The 17139-nt window shown below is 44.6% G+C and overlaps 1 protein-coding gene across 1 annotated transcript; it reads right to left on the reverse strand.

The window, feature by feature from the left end:
* Positions 1-1066: 1066 nt before the first annotated feature.
* LOC310987919 (protein NLRC3-like) lies at positions 1067-12777 on the reverse strand (the record flags this gene model as incomplete). The annotated part of the gene is made up of 9 exons (XM_083974388.1): positions 1067-2287; positions 7409-7455; positions 9341-9514; positions 9606-9779; positions 9896-11693; positions 11847-12072; positions 12207-12285; positions 12470-12583; positions 12692-12777. The coding sequence occupies 9 exons, from the start codon at positions 12775-12777 to the stop codon at positions 1695-1697; spliced, it is 3291 nt and encodes a 1096-aa protein (XP_083830514.1). The 3' UTR covers positions 1067-1694.
* Positions 12778-17139: the final 4362 nt, after the last annotated feature.

A 17139-nucleotide genomic window follows, 5' to 3' on the forward strand; every position in this document is an offset into this window, starting at 1 on the left:
TGGTGTTATTAAGAGCGTGTGTGTTTGTATGTACATCAACGGGGCGAGTTGGCACAATATCTGTGCACGGATTGTAGTGGGTCAGTCTGTACCAAAAAGTCCAGGGTCAAATTTTTGTCCGAGTCCACCCCTGCACCGATCGGTTCATTGTTTTATTTATTGATCTGTAGGTGGCGATTTGTGTACATCTCCAAGGTAGCGCTGCTCTGTTGTCCAATTCACACATGAAGATTCACTTTTCATTCAAACTGATCAACAACTAAACAAACATAACTAATCTAAAAAGAATTAAACCAGCCGGCGGTGAACCTCTAAAGACCTGCGGGTAAGTTAATCGGCTCTCTGTCTTACCCCGGGGACGACGGCCAACTGGCTCCACAGGCTGTTGCCTCTGTGATGCCCCGCTACAGTCGCTGCGGTGAAGTGTCACTCCTCTGAGAACGTCTTCAGGGCAAACTTCATCGTCATGTGGATAAACCAACCGCATATTGGTCATCTAAACGGTTACTTACTCGATTCAAAAAATATTAAACCAAATAAAATAAAGAAGAATAACAGCGCTACAGTCTACATGCTTTTCCTGCACACGTCACCAAAGGTTACGGGTCAGCCACCACCAGAAGTAAACAAAACGGCGTTAATTGCATTAATATTTTTATAACGCATTAAATGTTTAAAATTAACTATTTTTTATATTATTTAAAATATCTGTATAGAATGTTCTGACATCCATCGCTTCATTCTAATGTTCAACCTAACTAAACATCAAACATCAGATCAGAGAGGTCAAAGGGGGGGTGGGGTGTTAAATAGTCAATCGATAATCGATTAGTACTCCGCGATTATCAAATAGTACTTTTGCGACACGGTTCTGTCGGTCCAGACTTCACAGTTACAGTTCTGACACACCTATAGTAACATTATAACACAACAACAACACAATGAGAAGCTTAAAGGCAGAGAACTCAGGTAACAACAGGTGTTAATGAGGAAAACATTCAAAGTGTTCACCTTACCTTCACACAAGAAAATAAACTGACACAACAGCTGTTTTTTTTCTTCTGCTTCCACTGTTTAAGGGTCTTTTTAAAGGTGGTATAATTCAGTCACAGTTTCTAACTTGAACTTTATGGTTTTTGTGCTGCTCTACATCAGCAGGAAATGCAGATTACATATAAAACTGATTCAAATTGTTTTATTTGATTAAGTAAAACCACAAAGAAAAATAAATCACATGTAATAATAATAAGTAATAGTAATTCATTATATTCACCGCCTGTACAACGTTATGTTTGTTTCCAGTTGTGTTTATTGTTGTGTCTGTTTACCTGTGACCAGCTCACAAACAGCCTGTAAAGTTGAACATGAACAGTGAATTTGTTTAAAATGTGTTTTTCTCCTCAGTGACGCTGGCGGCTCAGAGACTTTTAGCTTGGTGATATTAGGCCTCGTCCTTCATCAGCAGCTGAGTAAAAGTCACCGTGGTTTTTGTCCTGTAATAATTAATCCTTCCATCTTTAAAGGAAGAGTTAGAAGTTCTCCTTCTTCAAGAATCATTGAGAAGAGTTTAAAAATCAACTGATTTAATCCATGAATGTGAAAACGTGAGTGAGAGACAGAGACAGACATGTAGAGACTGAACTGTCTGTTCAACAGTGAGAAGGTTTCTGTGACAGGAGGAGACTCTGATTCACTCAACACAGAGACACTGAGGAATCAGACCAGAGTCCAAACCCAGGATACAGAGGTTGAGTGAAGGTGGTGTTGAAGGTGTAGAGGTGGATCAGTGAGTCAGAGGAGACTCTGTAGAAGGACAGAGAGCCAGCAGGACAGTCCACATACACTGCTACTCTGTCAGAGACGGAGGAGGAGGAGGAGGAGGAGGAGGAGGAGGAGGAGGAGGAGGAGGAGGAGGAGGAGGAGGAGGAGGAGGAGGAGGAGGAGGTGATGTCTGTCCCACTGCCATTGTGCCTGACGTAGTAACGACCATCATAGCAGATCAGACTCCAGGACTGATCGTTCCGTCCAAACTCACAGTCTCTCCTGACTCCTTTCCTACTGATTCCTCTGTAACTCACTGATATAGAAACGTTTCCTCTCCACTCGACCTCCCAGTAGCAGCGACCAGTCAGACCAGTTGAACACAGCAGCTGAGGCCACGTGTCAAATCTGTCTGGATGATCAGGATATGACTGATGCTCCTCCACACATGTCGCCTTCTTGTTGTTGTCAGACAGTTTGATCCATCTGTTCACTGTGTTTGTGTCGATTGTGAGTCGACAGGAATCTGATGGAGAGAACAAGACACAGCTGCAGTTATTGATCATGTGATCAGTTATTGACAGTTTGATGAAGACTCATGACGTCAGTGATGTGACAATAGCTGTGTTTACATGCGCAAAATTTCTTAATCAGATTAAAAATTTGAGGGATCGGAAAATCCGAATCCACTGTTTACATGGGCACAAAATCAAATAATCCGATCATGACGTGCGTACACATGCACCAAGCTTTATTCAGAATAACAGCATTTTGACATGCGCAGAGCTGTCTTTTTCCCTAAAACAACAGCAGAAGAAGAGTTGTACTTCCTGTACTACTGTAAACAAACCAATAAACGCAGAAGTGGTTCAATTTATCCCATTCAGTAGACCTGCGCCAGATTTTAAGAGCTGTTGCTGTACACTCTCTCTAATCAGATCGCTACTCTAGATGGCATCACCCTGACCCCGAGTACAACTGCGAGGAACCTTGGAGTCATTTTTGACCAGGACCTTTCCTTTAGCTCCCACATAAAACACGTGACTAGGACCGCCTTCTTCCATCTGCGCAGTATCAATAAGATTAGGAATATCCTCTCCCAGAGTGATGCTGAGAAACTGGTGCATGCATTTATCACTTCTAGGCTAGACTACTGCAACTCTCTCCTGTCAGGATGTCCGAAAAACTCTCTAAAGAGTCTCCAGCTGGTCCAGAATGCCGCAGCAAGGGTTTTGACAGGAGTTAGGAAGAGAGAGCACATCTCTCCCACCTTAGCTTCTCTCCACTGGCTTCCTGTAGGATTTAGAATAGACTTCAAAATCCTTCTGCTAACTTATAAGGCTCTTAATGATAAAGCTCCAACCTATCTGAAAGAACTAATCATTCCTTACTGTCCTACCAGAGCACTTCGCTCCCAGAATGCAGGTCTGTTAGTGACTCCCAGTATCTCTAAAAACAGACTGGGAGGTAGAGCCTTCAGTTACCGGGCTCCTTTACTGTGGAACCAGCTCTCTCCATGGGTCAAAGAGGCAGACACTCTAACTACATTTAAGTCTAGACTTAAGACCTTCCTTTATGACAGAGCTTTTAGTTAGGGCTGGTTCAGGTAGCTCTGAACCATTTTATAGCTACACAGCTCACTGATTCTTGAGAGTCGGGACAAAACATGTCCCACATAGAAAAGTCTTATTTATATCAAAAATAAAGAAATTAATAATGATTGACATACTCACAAAGTTAGATCTAAATGAGTTGTGAATACTGATGTTATGTTTTAGCATAGATAATTCCTTTTTTGGGGGATATTTGTTTAATTATATGACCAGTGGTCAGACGGCCCATGTTATTTCTCCTGTCCTCAGCAATAGGTCACAATATTCACCAGCCCCAAAAAACTTTAAAAACCTCTACAATTGTGAAAACATTTATATCAAATCAAAGATAAGAGTTATAAATGTATAAAACAATGCATGCCATGAACATCTAAAAATATTTTCCACAGAAATCTGCCCATCAAAGTTGTGTCCTCTGTTTCCGTCAACTCCGTCAGATTTTTTCATAAACCTCATTAAATCAGGCAATAGCATGGCCAGCTATCCCCTGAGGATCCCCTTTCATTCTCCTGGCTGTGGTGAATGCATCAATACCACACATGGTCTCGTAAAGTTGACATTTTTTGCTATTATAGATGAACAATGTCAATTTTCCTATGGTCACAGCCGAAGCATGTCAACACCATCTCTCCCTTATGATACTTTTTTTAAACCATAGTGGACTCAATGAAAGTATTTTATTGAGATTATGGAGACAGCTAGCAATAGCCAAAAAACTAGCTAGCTAGCTGCAGTGCTTTTTTCTGCAGAAGGAAAAAAACATGCCATTTCGTCAACTCCGTCAGAGTCAACTCCATCAGGTTTTCTGTCTGACGGAGTTGACATGTAAGCTGACGGAGTTGACAAATCCACCAATAACTGCTTAAATGTGCTAATATTATACTGTTTTCAAATATAGTAAAGGAATAGAATGTTATTTTAGGGGTTTATCTGCACATTAAAGCAGATATCAGCTTCACGGCCGTTTCGGCTAATGCTGCGTTCAAGGCAGGCTTTTGAAACCGTAAGTTACAGCTTCAAGTCACAACTACGACTTGGTAGCGTTCCAGGTAACCCGTAGCTCGTGTTTTTACCATCCTGTTGTCTGTGAAAGTTCCCTATAACGGCCACTCGTAACTTCCGACCCGTGAACTCGTACCAGGAAGGAAAAACACAAAGTACGAGTTTCTTTGAACGCACCATGAGTTAGCAGCCCCCGCCCTTGTCAGGCATCAATTGGTCCTCGTGCTACGTCACCACATTCACGCGCATCCCTTGGCTGCACACACAGCCCTTCATGCCGTTCTCTCTCCTCATTGGATAACACTTGTATCCCACAAGGAAAATTTTCTCCTCGGGTTACAGCAGAGCAGAGTGACGGAGAGACTCGTGTTTAGGCTGAAACACTTCATGTAAGTGATTGCTGACGGAAAATAGGACTATTTAGGACTTATATTAACAAAAACATTCCACTGATATCTGCTTTAATGTAGGTATATAGCATGCAATTACATTATTTTACAATATACTTGTGATTTGTAGAGCACAGCCAGACTGTGGTCTGCTTATTGAATAATTTTCTTCTCTTTTTTATCTGCTTATTATTGGATGACTTTCCAGCACATCTGTTATATATAGCACGTGTCTACATGTTTGATTTATTGATTGATGTAAATATTTAAAGGTGCAGTGTGTAGTTTTCACTATTGAAAATATACACACTTCTTATAGAGGCAAGGCAAGGCAAGGCAATTTTATTTGTATAGCCCGTTTTTACAAACAGTTTGTCTCAAAGGGCTTTACATGGCATCGTAGCAACATCCTCTGTCCTTAGACCCTCACATCGACTGAGGAAAAACTCCATGGAAAACAGGGAAAAATTGGAGCAGGGAAGAAGTTCAGTGTTGCTTTTTTAAATCAGTTTACTTGGACCATCATACCAAAAGTGCACCTGTGGTAATTTTGTCTTGATATATTTTAAGACATGATCCATAGGATCTGTGTCCAGAATGCCACAGCATCCAGTCTCTTTGACTCAGACAGTGTGCAAAACTCTGCCTTTCCACCATCATTAGTGTAATATATGCAGTACAGTGTCATCTGTGGCAGATTTGTCCAAAACAGACATATCTTCCAATCAAATGCTAGATAATGTGACATTATAGAAGGGCTTTGGAGTACAAAATGAAGAAGTGCAATTTTTTATAGTTTGAAATGGTGTATTTACAGTTTTGTTTATTATAGTCGAATTAAAAATATGTTCAGTAAGACAAGGGATTGCTATTTCTTAATTTAGTGTCACTTCCATCTGTTTAAAAAAGCTTTTGCTCATTGATCAGAAATGCAAATACAATTTTGTCAACTCCGTCAGCTCCGTCAGATCTTCATCAGCACCATCAGATGTATGTTTTTGTAATTTTTTGGGGAAACAAATAATTCTTTCTTCATTTTTTGTTGTTTAAGTAATAAAGGATCATCAGATCTACATCCTCTTTTGTTTTATTCACTTTAGGATTTTTTTCTATAGACCCTTTCAGAGAGTATAAACAAAGACAGGTGTGGCTCATTAGAAAACGCTCTGGTACACTAAATTGAATGGAGCCTTAATTAGTATCCTTGGTAACACCTGTCTTTGTTTATACTCTCTGAAAGGGTCTATAGTGGCAAAATAAAAGATAAAGTTTGAAAATGCTAATTTTTAGAAATCTGTGTATTCATAACAGTGTGAAATTAAACCTTAAGTTTATATCTTACTTTTTATTGCATATCAGAGCAACTAAACACTATTAAAACATACATCAGAACTTAAGATTCTTGATAGGCTATTATAATTATATAATTATATACTTTTAGTGTGTCTGACGGAGTTGACACAAATCAAGTCCTTAAGGTAAACATGTGAATTTGTTAAAAATGTTTTTCAACCTCCAGCCTGCACCTTTACATGGTTAAATAGAACAGATCTTTATCTACATGAATATATAACTCTAATCAATATAGTGTACATTTTCCAAAAAAGTTTTTCAGAACGTGTTATGTCCCGACTCTCAAGAATCAGTGAGCTACAGGCTTAGACTGCTGGGGACACATCTGGTTACACTGAGCCCTCTCCTTTCCTCTCCTCTCCTTTCCTTTCCTCTCCTCTCCTCTCCTCTCCTCTCCTCTCCTCTCCTCTCCTCTCCTCTCCTCCTCAGTATATTTTTGAACTGTCATTTTCTGTTGTACCCTGTAGTTTGGCCTTGGTGTCTCGCACTCTGTCTGTGTTTCCGCAGATCCACCGGAGCTCCATCTCTCTGCACCAGCCGCCACCTGCATCGCCCCCCCTCCCACCCCTTCCCCTGCTGTTAGACCGGCCTCCCCTCCCTTCCCATGGACCAGTCTACCACCCAGTCCTCCCATCGAGCTGGCCAGCTATAAAGCGCGTGCATATTAATTAGCCATGTGCGCTCTGGAAATTTGGGGAGTTACGTCAGTGGAAGACGGTGAAGACAACGGACAGAGAGCGGGGAAAGAAGCGGGATTACTCTGAAAGCGAGATACACGGCAATATCGGGTCGGTAGCCTACTTCTCGCTCTCTTTTTTCTCTCCTCTCATCAGCTCCAAACTCACTCGTCCACCTCGTTAACTCAGGTGACAGAATAACAAGTCTCAGTAGATCCGTGTGCGCTGCTGCCAGGGTGTTTTTAAACTTAGCGGGTTTGATTCCTGTCGGACGTCACACTAGAGTGTGTAAAAGCAAAAATTAATAGGCTAAATAAATAAGAACCGAGTAGAACCGTGTACAGCCGTGTCGCGCTAGTGGGAAAGGACGTAACGATCGGAATAAGTGTTTACATGGACGTCGTTCGGAATAACGATCGGCATAAACCACCCCTCTCGATCCGAACAGAATTTCTTTCGGATCGAGCCAAATCCGATCAGAATCTTCCAATTGACGTGTTTACATGACACATTTCTATTTGGATCAGCCCTTTATTCCGAATATTTGTGTCCATGTTAACACACCTAGTGTGAAGATGGTTGAATGTGCTGCTCAAAGTAAAAACACACTTACTCCTCCATGGACCTGGTGTCCAGAATCGGACTCCAGCAGGCTCCACCCTGAAACACACCAGATGTCATTTTAGTCACAGAAGTCCAGAGAAAGCCGGTAAAACGTGGGTCAGGTAAACAATACGACATTGCCATGACAACATATTGTCACGTGTATTGTTTTGCCTCATGCTGACGGACCACTTGTTTACATAGAGGCTTGTTTATGCCGTTACCTGCAGCAGCTGTCGTCCATCTGCCGTCTAACCGATTCCACGTGAATGCAGCATGAAAAATACGACTGAGTTGCTTGCGATCTACAACCGCACCGCTAGATGGGAGTAATTCTTACACAATATACCTTTAAAAGTAGGGATGCACCGATGCATCGGCTGAACATCGACATCGGCCGATGTTCGGCTCGTTAACTGCCATCGGCCATCGGCAAAAAAAGATGGCATTCACCGATGGCAGTGGCCGATGTTTATGTTGGTTTAAATGCCGCATGAACACTGTGCTCGGGAGGAACCTTTCTTTTTTCCTTTTTTTGGGGGGAAAGATATTAGTGGTGCAACGGATCATAATTGATCCGTGATATGTTCGGATCAATATCTTCGGTTCGGCACACATGTGATCCGCGGAATGATTTTTGAAAAAAAAAGTTGCGCACATGTTTAATAAACACACTTGTTAAGTGCAGCGTAGTCTCGCTCGCCAGACCCTCCTCCAGAGAAGATGTGCAGCGTGATCATGGCGAGCGGAGGAACGAAGGAGCTTGAACGCCCCACGTCATTTAAATCTCCTGTATGGGCTTAATACACCATTAGAGAGGAACTCGTCTGGTCGCTTTTTTTCTAACCTCTGCCTGGCCACGTGTATGTGTTTACAACGAAGCCAGCGAGAAATCAATAAATGGAGCGGTGGATTACGTAACTGTTATAAACATTACGTTACGCAGCGCGTCTGTGTCGCGGTGCCACAGAGACGAGAGCTGGGACACGGACACCGCGGGGCAGTTGCCTACTACACTGATGTTGCAACGAGAGATCTTTGATGATTAAATACATATTGCCGCTTAATATGTTTTATGTATGGCATTATTACAGTAGGCTAATGATTAGCTGCTAATCTTCCATCTGGACAGTGACAAATAAAACCTTGAAGCAAGAAGATTTTGTTGGAGAACTGACATTGATATACAGTAATTCAGTAACGGTTGTAAACCAGTGTACGGTTTAGTTTTAATATTTTGCCGTTCAAAAGCAAGCTAAACAAAGTCTTTTCCATCATCTCTTCGTATAGCCTACCCTGCTAGAAAAACCAGCATGGAAATGATGCTGGTCTATGCTGTTTGTTTGTTTTTTAGCAGTAGCCAAAACCCACTTCTTTCTCGGGTCTTTCTTTCGGAAACTCATGGAAATGCAAGTACGGCTGTTTTTGTCTAGAATTTGTACACTGAGGTACGCAGCAGAAGCTTTTATTTTTGTATTCAGCCATTGCGCTTCCGCGACCGGAAGTAGTTTTACCCTGTAACGGAAACCGGAAGTACCTAAACCCGGAAGTCGTGATTAATTATCACTCCTAAGAGCTCCTCCTCAGAGCTTCAGGAGTATGCTGAATCAGCCATCTAAACCATTATTGGTCATTTTGGCAAATAAATGTGAGGGTGATTCGGCTGAAGCTCCAGCCCCGCTCATCCATGCCACAAGTGTGCAGCGAGATGTCATTGCTGTAATTACAGCACTCGGTGGTTACGGAGTGGGCGGAGCTTCACTGGTGCCTACACCACCTCTGGATATGGTCTGAGTGATCAGATCTGATGTCATCAATGCATTAATCACCTGAGACAGATGTTAATACCAGGTGTGATCAGGTGTGAACGGGGCCATAGAATATATCCCAGCTCCTCCTCCTCTATCAGACAGTGTGTGTGGCTGCAGCAGCCTCTCCATACCTGAGAGAGTCCAGTCTCCAGTCTGGATCCTCCAGTCCAGCAGACAGCAGCTTCACTCCTGAGGCTCCTGGATGATTGTAGCTCAAGTCCAGCTCTCTCAGATGGGAGGGGTTGGAGCTCAGAGCTGAGGCCAGAGAAGCACAGCCTTCCTCTGTGACCAGACATCCTGACAGACTGAACACACACAACAACACACAGGAAACCACTGTCAACACCTGGAGGTGTGTTCAAGTGTCATCAGATAAACAGCTTGATGGATACTCACCTGAGAGTCTTCAGTCTACAGTGTGGACTCTCCAGTCCACCAGACAGCAGCTTCACTCCTGAGTCCTGAAGGTCGTTTTTACTCAGGTCCAGGTGTCTCAGACTAGAGGACTGGGAGCTGAGGACTGCGGACAGAGCTTCACAGCTTCTCTCTGAGAGGTTACAGCCGCTCAGTCTGAAGAGATGATCATGATGAATTAAAGAAGAAATGAATTTATTTTCTGTCCTGTTGTAAAGACACAAGTGTTTTTATATAATGATGAATAAATCCAACTATCTCTCTACACTTACAGAGCTTTGTTAGAGGCTTTGACCACTGGCAGCAGCCTCAGAAGAGCCTCCTCTGAAGCAGAGTATTTCTTCAGGTCAAACTCATTCAGATCTTCTTCTGATGACAGTAAGGTGAAGACCAGAGCCGACCATTGAGCAGGAGACAGTTTATCTGTGGAGAGACGTCCTGATCTCAGGGACTCTTGGATGTCCCCCACTAGAGAACAATCATTCAGTTCATTCAGACAGTGGAACAGGTTGATGCTTTTCTCTGTAGAGGGAGTCTCTTCAATCTTCTTCTTGATGTACTGAACTGCTTTCTTACAGGGCCGTGAGTCACTTCCTGTCTTAGTCATCAGACCTTGTAGGAAATTCTGATTGGTCTTCAGTGAAAGACCCAGGAGGAAGCGGAGGAACAAGTCCAGGTGTCCATTTGGACTCTGTAAGGCCTCGTCCACAGCGCTCTGGTAGAAAGATGTAGAAATGTCTCCAAACACTTGAGACCACAGAGATGTTGTTTGTTGTTGTGACATCAGGTTGAGTCCAGAGTTGATGAAGGTCAGATGGACATGAAGAGCAGCCAGAAACTCCTGAACACTCAGATGGACGAAGCAGAACACCTTGTCCTGGTACAGGCCTCTCTCCTCTTTAAAGATCTGTGTGAACACTCCTGAGTACACTGAGGCTGCTCTGATATCGATGCCACACTCTTTCAGGTCTGATTCATAGAAGATCAGGTTTCCTTTCTGCAGCTGCTCAAAAGCCAGTTTTCCCAGAGACTCAATCATCTTCCTGCTCTCTGGACTCCAGTGTGGATCTGTCTCAGCTCCTCCATCGTACTTGACCTTCTTCAGTTTTAGATAAACCACCAGGAAGTGGATGTACACCTCAGTCAGGGTCTTGGGCAGCTCTCCTCCCTCTCTGGTCTTCAACAGCTCCTCCAGAACTGTAGCAGTGATCCAGCAGAAGACTGGGATGTGGCACATGATGTGGAGGCTTTGTGATGTCTTGATGTGGGAGATGATCTCTCCGGCCTGCTCCTCATCTCTGAACCTCTTCCTGAAGTACTCCTCCTTCTGTGGGTCTGTGAACCCTCTGACCTCTGTCACCATGTCAACACACTCAGGAGGGATCTGATTGGCTGCTGCAGGTCGTGTGGTTATCCAGAGGCGAGCAGAGGGAAGCAGTTTCCCCCTGATGAGGTTGGTCAGCAGCATGTCCACTGAGGTGGACTCTGTCACATCAGTCAGGATCTCAGTGTTGTGGAAGTCCAGAGGAAGTCGACACTCGTCCAGACCGTCAAAGATGAAGACGACCTGGAACTGATCAAAGCTGCAGATTCCTGCTTCTTTGGTTTCAGAGAAGAAGTGATGAACAAGTTCCACCAAGCTGAACTTTTTCTCTTTCAGCACATTCAGCTCTCTGAAGGTGAAGGGAAATGTGAAGTGTATGTCCTGGTTGTCTTTGTCTTCAGCCCAGTCCAGAGTGAACTTGTGTGTTAAGACTGTTTTCCCAATGCCAGCCACTCCCTTTGTCATTACTGTTCTGATTGGTCGGTCTCTTCCAGGTGGGACTTTAAAGATGTTTTCTTGTCTGATGGTTGTTTCTGGTCTGTCTGGTCTCCTTGAAGCTGTTTCAATCTGTCTGACCTCATGTTCATCATTGACGTCTCCAGCCCCTCCCTCAGTGATGTAGAGCTCTGTATAGATCTGGTTCAGAAGGGTTGGGTTTCCTGCTTTAGAGATCCCCTCAAACACACACTGGAACTTCTTCTTCAGGGCAGATTTGAGTTTACGTCGACAAACTGGAGCAACATGTTCTGAATGAAAACACAAGAAATCAGACCAATAAGAAAATATAACATGTTAATTCTTCTAAATAACGACTATATGAACATGTTTCCCTCCATGTGTTGATGTCAGTGAACGTCTCATTTGTCCATCATGTTGAATCTTTACAGAAATCCTCTTACTGCTCTGCAGACGCTCAGCCAGCTCCTCCTGCTTCCTGCTCCTCAGGAGCTTCACTGTGATCTTCACTAACGCCTCTCTGATGCTCCACTGCTCTTCATCCTCACTGTTCACCACCTCCTCATCCTCCCTCTGACTCCCTGAGCATTCTGGGTAATCTGGACTCAGAAGCTTGTGGATCTTCTTCAGCTCGTTCTTCACAAAAGTAACCATGTTCTCCTCCAGCAGCTGGAACAGAAACTCTATGAGTGACAGCAACAAACTAAAACCTGACAGACTGACAATCCACTGGTGTCAAAGTGCAGCATGGAGATGATTGTGAACACAACAGATGTAACAGCAGCTGTTGGACATGTACCCACCATAAACATGGAGTCCAGGTGTGTTTGATGCTGCTGGGCAGACTGACCACTGGGAACCTCTGAGCTCTCCTGGTCCACTCTGTGGAGGAATCAGTGTCAAGTGAACATCAGTACAGAGAGATAATACAAGATGGACTTTATATGTCCCCTGAGGACATTCACAAGAGACAGAGACACTTTGATTTCAGACCTGGTCCAACAACACGTCGTACAAACTGGTTAATTTCTACAATAACCTGAATCTGACTGTCAGTTAAGCTTACATCTGATCAGCTGATCCACGTCCTGCTTTAAATTCCAATATCCCGTCCTTTGACCGGTCACTCTTTAACGACAGACAGCTGGGTTCAGGAGAGTCTGGTCTCTGCTGCTGGATCCTGAAACAACATCACAACTGATGTTAAATATCCTCTGCCTTTCCCCCTGGCTCCGTCCCCTCCTCCCCTGACGACTACGCCATCATGCTCAACACCATCCTTTCTGACTCCCTGGACTCCCTTGCCCCCTGGAAAACTTCCTCCGTCTCATTCACCAACTCCGCCCCCTGGTACACCCCGGAACTCCGCACCATGAAACAGACTGGCCGCCAACTTGAACGTCTCCACAAGCGAACTCACCTCACTGTCCAGGGTTTCCCGCAGCGCTTTCCTGTTAAGGCGGCCGCCTTAACAACAATGAGCTGCCGCCTAAACTAACGTCTTAAAAAAATTAAAATGTAGCGATATTCGCCGCCGCCGCCCCCCCCCCCCGTCGGACGAGCGCCTTCATTCATCTCCGCATCCTCTCACACACATACACACCACAGAGAAGCGCGCATGCATAACAGCAGCGCGCGTGGTGAAACTTAATACGGCGCGCCGAACCCCCCCCCCCCCACCCCGGACGATCGATCGATCCGCTCGCGCACCCCCCCCGCCAACAGGACAGACACCACCTTAACGGGGAAACACTGCTGTCCATGCTGAAGCCTTCAAACAACACATCTCCTCCTACCGCGACGCTCTCCATGCTGCCAAATCTGCCCACTTCTCATCCGTCATCAACAGCACCAACCAGAGCCCCCGCATCCTGTTCTCCACCGTCAACAAACTGCTCCAGCCACCGGCCACCAACCCACCCTCCTCCCCTGACCTCTGTAACTCTTTCCTCCTCGCCTTCAACAACAAAGTCTCCCAAATCAACAGCTCCCTGACTGCCACCATCAGTAACTCTTCCTCCCCCACCTCCCCTCCCCCACCACTCCCGCCCCCCCTCCCTCACCTCCCCCCCTTCCCTCCTCTCACTGCTTTCTCCCCTGTCAACTCCTCCCACATCCTGGACGTCATCACCGCATCCAAGACAACCACCTACTCTCTGGACCCCCTTCCAACGACCCTAACCAAGGCTTGCCTCCCTGTCCTCCTCCCTCACCTCACCACCCTCTTCAACCAGTCTCTATCCCTTGGTCACTTCCCCACTGTCTACAAACTTGCCTCCATCACTCCCATCCTCAAAAAGCCCACCCTGGACCCAGCCAACCTCTCTAACTACCGCCCCATCTCCAACCTCCCGTTCCTCTCCAAAACCCTGGAACGCATCGTCGCCGCTCAACTCCACGCCCATCTCCAGTCCAACAACCTCTTCGAACCCCTCCAGTCTGGATTCCGCCCACTCCACAGCACTGAAACCGCCCTTGTCAAAGTCATCAACGATATCCTCACCTCTGCAGACTCTGGTGCCCTCAACATCCTGTTACTACTAGACCTCAGCACAGCCTTTGACACTGTGAACCACTCCATCCTCCTTCAAAGGCTGCGCCAACAGGGTGTTGAGGGCACTGCACTCGACTGGCTCACCTCCTACCTCACCAACAAACAACAGTTTGTCTCCCTCTCCGGCCACACATCCACCCTCTCCCCGGTCACACAGGGGGTCCCCCAAGGCTCAGTCCTCGGCCCCCTCCTCTTCATCTGCTACCTCTTCCCCCTTGGTCACATCATCCGCAACCTCAACCTGGACTATCACTGCTACGCCGACGACACCCTGATCTATATCAGCACCAAATCCACCCAGAACCCTCCCCTCACCCACATCGAAACCTGCATCTCCACAATAAAAACATGGCTGACTCACAACTTCCTCAAACTCAACAGTGATAAAACAGAGCTCCTCCTCATAGGCACCAAATCCACCCTCACTCACCATCGACACCTCGACCATCACTCCCTCCCCCCTGGCACGCAACCTTGGCATTATCCTGGACCCCACCCTCTCCTTCGATCACCATGTCAGCTCCGTCATCAAGACCTCCTATTTCCACCTCCGCCGCATCGCCAAAATCCGACACTGCCTCTCTCCCCCTGCTGCCGAATCCCTCATCCACGCCTTCATCTCCTCCCGCCTCGACTACTGTAACTCCCTCCTCACCGGCATCACTTCCCATTCCCTCCATAGACTTCAAATGGTCCAGAACTCTGCTGCCCGCCTCCTCACCCACACCCGGTCCCGTGAACACATCACTCCCGTCCTCCACTCTCTCCACTGGCTCCCCATCAAACAGCGCATCAACTTCAAGATACTCCTCCTCCTCACCTTCAAAGCCCTCCACCACCTGGCCCCCCCCCCCGCCTGTCTGACCTCCTCATTCCCCACCGCCCCACCCGTGCCCTCCGATCCTCCTCCACTCTCTCCCTGACAACACCCACATCTAAACTCAAATCCTTCGGCGACCGAGCCTTCTCCCGTGCTGCACCCCGACTCTGGAACTCTCTCCCCCCATCTGTCCGCGACTCACCCTCACTCCCCACATTCAAGTCCCGGTTAAAAACATACCTCTTCTCCCAAGCCTACGACCTCCCCTACCCATAGCCGGTCTCTCCATCACCTCGCTCATTAATGTGTCACTGTGTACTGTCTCTCCCTCGTCTCCCCCTGTATGTCTCTACCCTGTTTATTTTGTGTCCTTGTAAGCGTCTTTGGGTTATTGAAAAGCGCTATATAAATTAAATGAATTATTATATTTATTATTATTTATCTCTTTGTTTTGTTCTGTAGATCAGTGTTTCTTAAAGTGGGGTCTGGGGACTCCCAGCGAACCTTGAGTGGGTTCATGGAGGTCCCCATCTTGAAATGTTACCACTTTTTTTTCTCCAAAATTCTTAACCTTTTTAAAAAAAGAAAATATCACCTTTTTTCCCCCTTTTTTTTCAAGAATTCTTTAAAACTTTTTTCTTTTGAAAATCCACCATTTTTTTGGAGAAAATTTAATATTTTTGAGAATTCTTAAAAAACCTTTTATTTCTCTATAATATTTCTAAAAATATGGGCCATTGGCCCTTAGACCTGGTCCAACAACATGTCGTGCAAACTGGTTCATTTCTATAATAACCTGAGTCTGAGTGTCAGTTACAGCTTACATCTGATCAGCTGATCCACGTCCTCCTTTAAAGTTAATGTACCCGTCCTTTGAGTCGTTGCTCTTTAAAGACAAACAGCTGGGTTCAGGACAGTCTGGTCTCTGCTGCTGGATCCTGAAACAACAACACAACTGGTGTTAAATAGTTTTAGAATTTCAAAAACAAAATTAAAATGAACACAGAAAAAACATGAACCATAATAAAAAAAACTTGCTTGATTTGTTTCCTTATTCCTGTAGATAAAAGCTGTAAGCAATGATGATGAAGGATTTTTTCACCTTAGAAAATTGAGTTTATTTCTTTGTTTTGTTCTGTAGATCAATGTTTTTCAAAGTAGAGTCCGGGGACCCAGTGGTCCCAAACTTTTTCTTAAAGTTTTACCTTTTTTTTCAAGAAATTATTACCACTTTTTTATTGGTTTTTTTGTTTGTTTTTTTTTCTACTTTTTTTTTTCTAGAATTCTTTAAGAACTTTTTTTGGAAAATTTACCACTTTTTTAGAAAATGTAATATTTTTAAGAATTTTCCAAAAACTTTTTTATTTTCTATAATATTTCTAAAAATTCATGCAATTGGCCCTAATTTGAACATACATTGACTAAAAAAGTAAGGTTTTTCAGTCTTAGAACAAATATCTGTGTATTTCTGGTGTTTGTTTCAAAATTTTGATCAATGGGGGTCCGTGGTCTAATTTGTGTCAATTTAGGGGTCCTTGATGTGAAAAAGTTTGAGAACCACTGGAGTAGATGAGTTGAAGTTTCTATCTTTACCTGAGTTTTGCTCATTTTCTCTCTCAGTATTTCCGGACGTTTGTTTGTCTGCTCCTGTAAAAAGCAGCTGCTGAGATTCTGCTTCAGCTCCTGTAACTGATCTGATCCTCTGTCTCTGCTCTCTGTGTCTGACGTCACTCTGAACTCACTAGAAATCACTGATCGGCCCCTCGCCCTGTTGCACACCTCAAAGCTGCCACCAGGAGGCGACTTGATGCAGCCAACATCACCATGTTCCTTCTACCAGGTGGAAACAAGACCATCAACATTTAGAGCAAATGAAAAGATGATTTTAACCCAGTGGTTACTTCCTGTTTTAAGTAGAAGGTGCTGACACATTTCCTGTTGCTACTGGGCTGCACTGTGAGAATTACTGAATATTAACATGTGGATGTTCAGGCAGGGACTCTTTACTGCAACTGGACAATGTGTGTCTGAATTATAACTCTTTTTGACTCCACAGGAAGAACGTTCAACAGAGACTCAAAAGCTTTGAAATTTAGTTTTGTCTTACATCTGATCAGCTGATCCACATCCTCCTTTAAATTCAATGTACCCTTCCTTTGATATGTTACTCTTTAAAGACAGATAGCTGGGTTCAGGAGAGTCTGGTCTCTGCTGCTGGATCCTGAAACAACAACACAACTGATAAATCTGCATGTTGGAGAATAACTGATGAAAAAATAAATTCAATCTTTTAATAAACACAACAACTGACTTTTAGAGAGAAAAGTCTGACAGTTTTAATTCTGACCTTTGACCTCTGGTC

The sequence above is a fragment of the Trachurus trachurus genome (assembly GCF_905171665.1).
Source record: "Trachurus trachurus genome assembly, chromosome: 6".
NCBI classification, from domain to species: domain Eukaryota; kingdom Metazoa; phylum Chordata; class Actinopteri; order Carangiformes; family Carangidae; genus Trachurus; species Trachurus trachurus.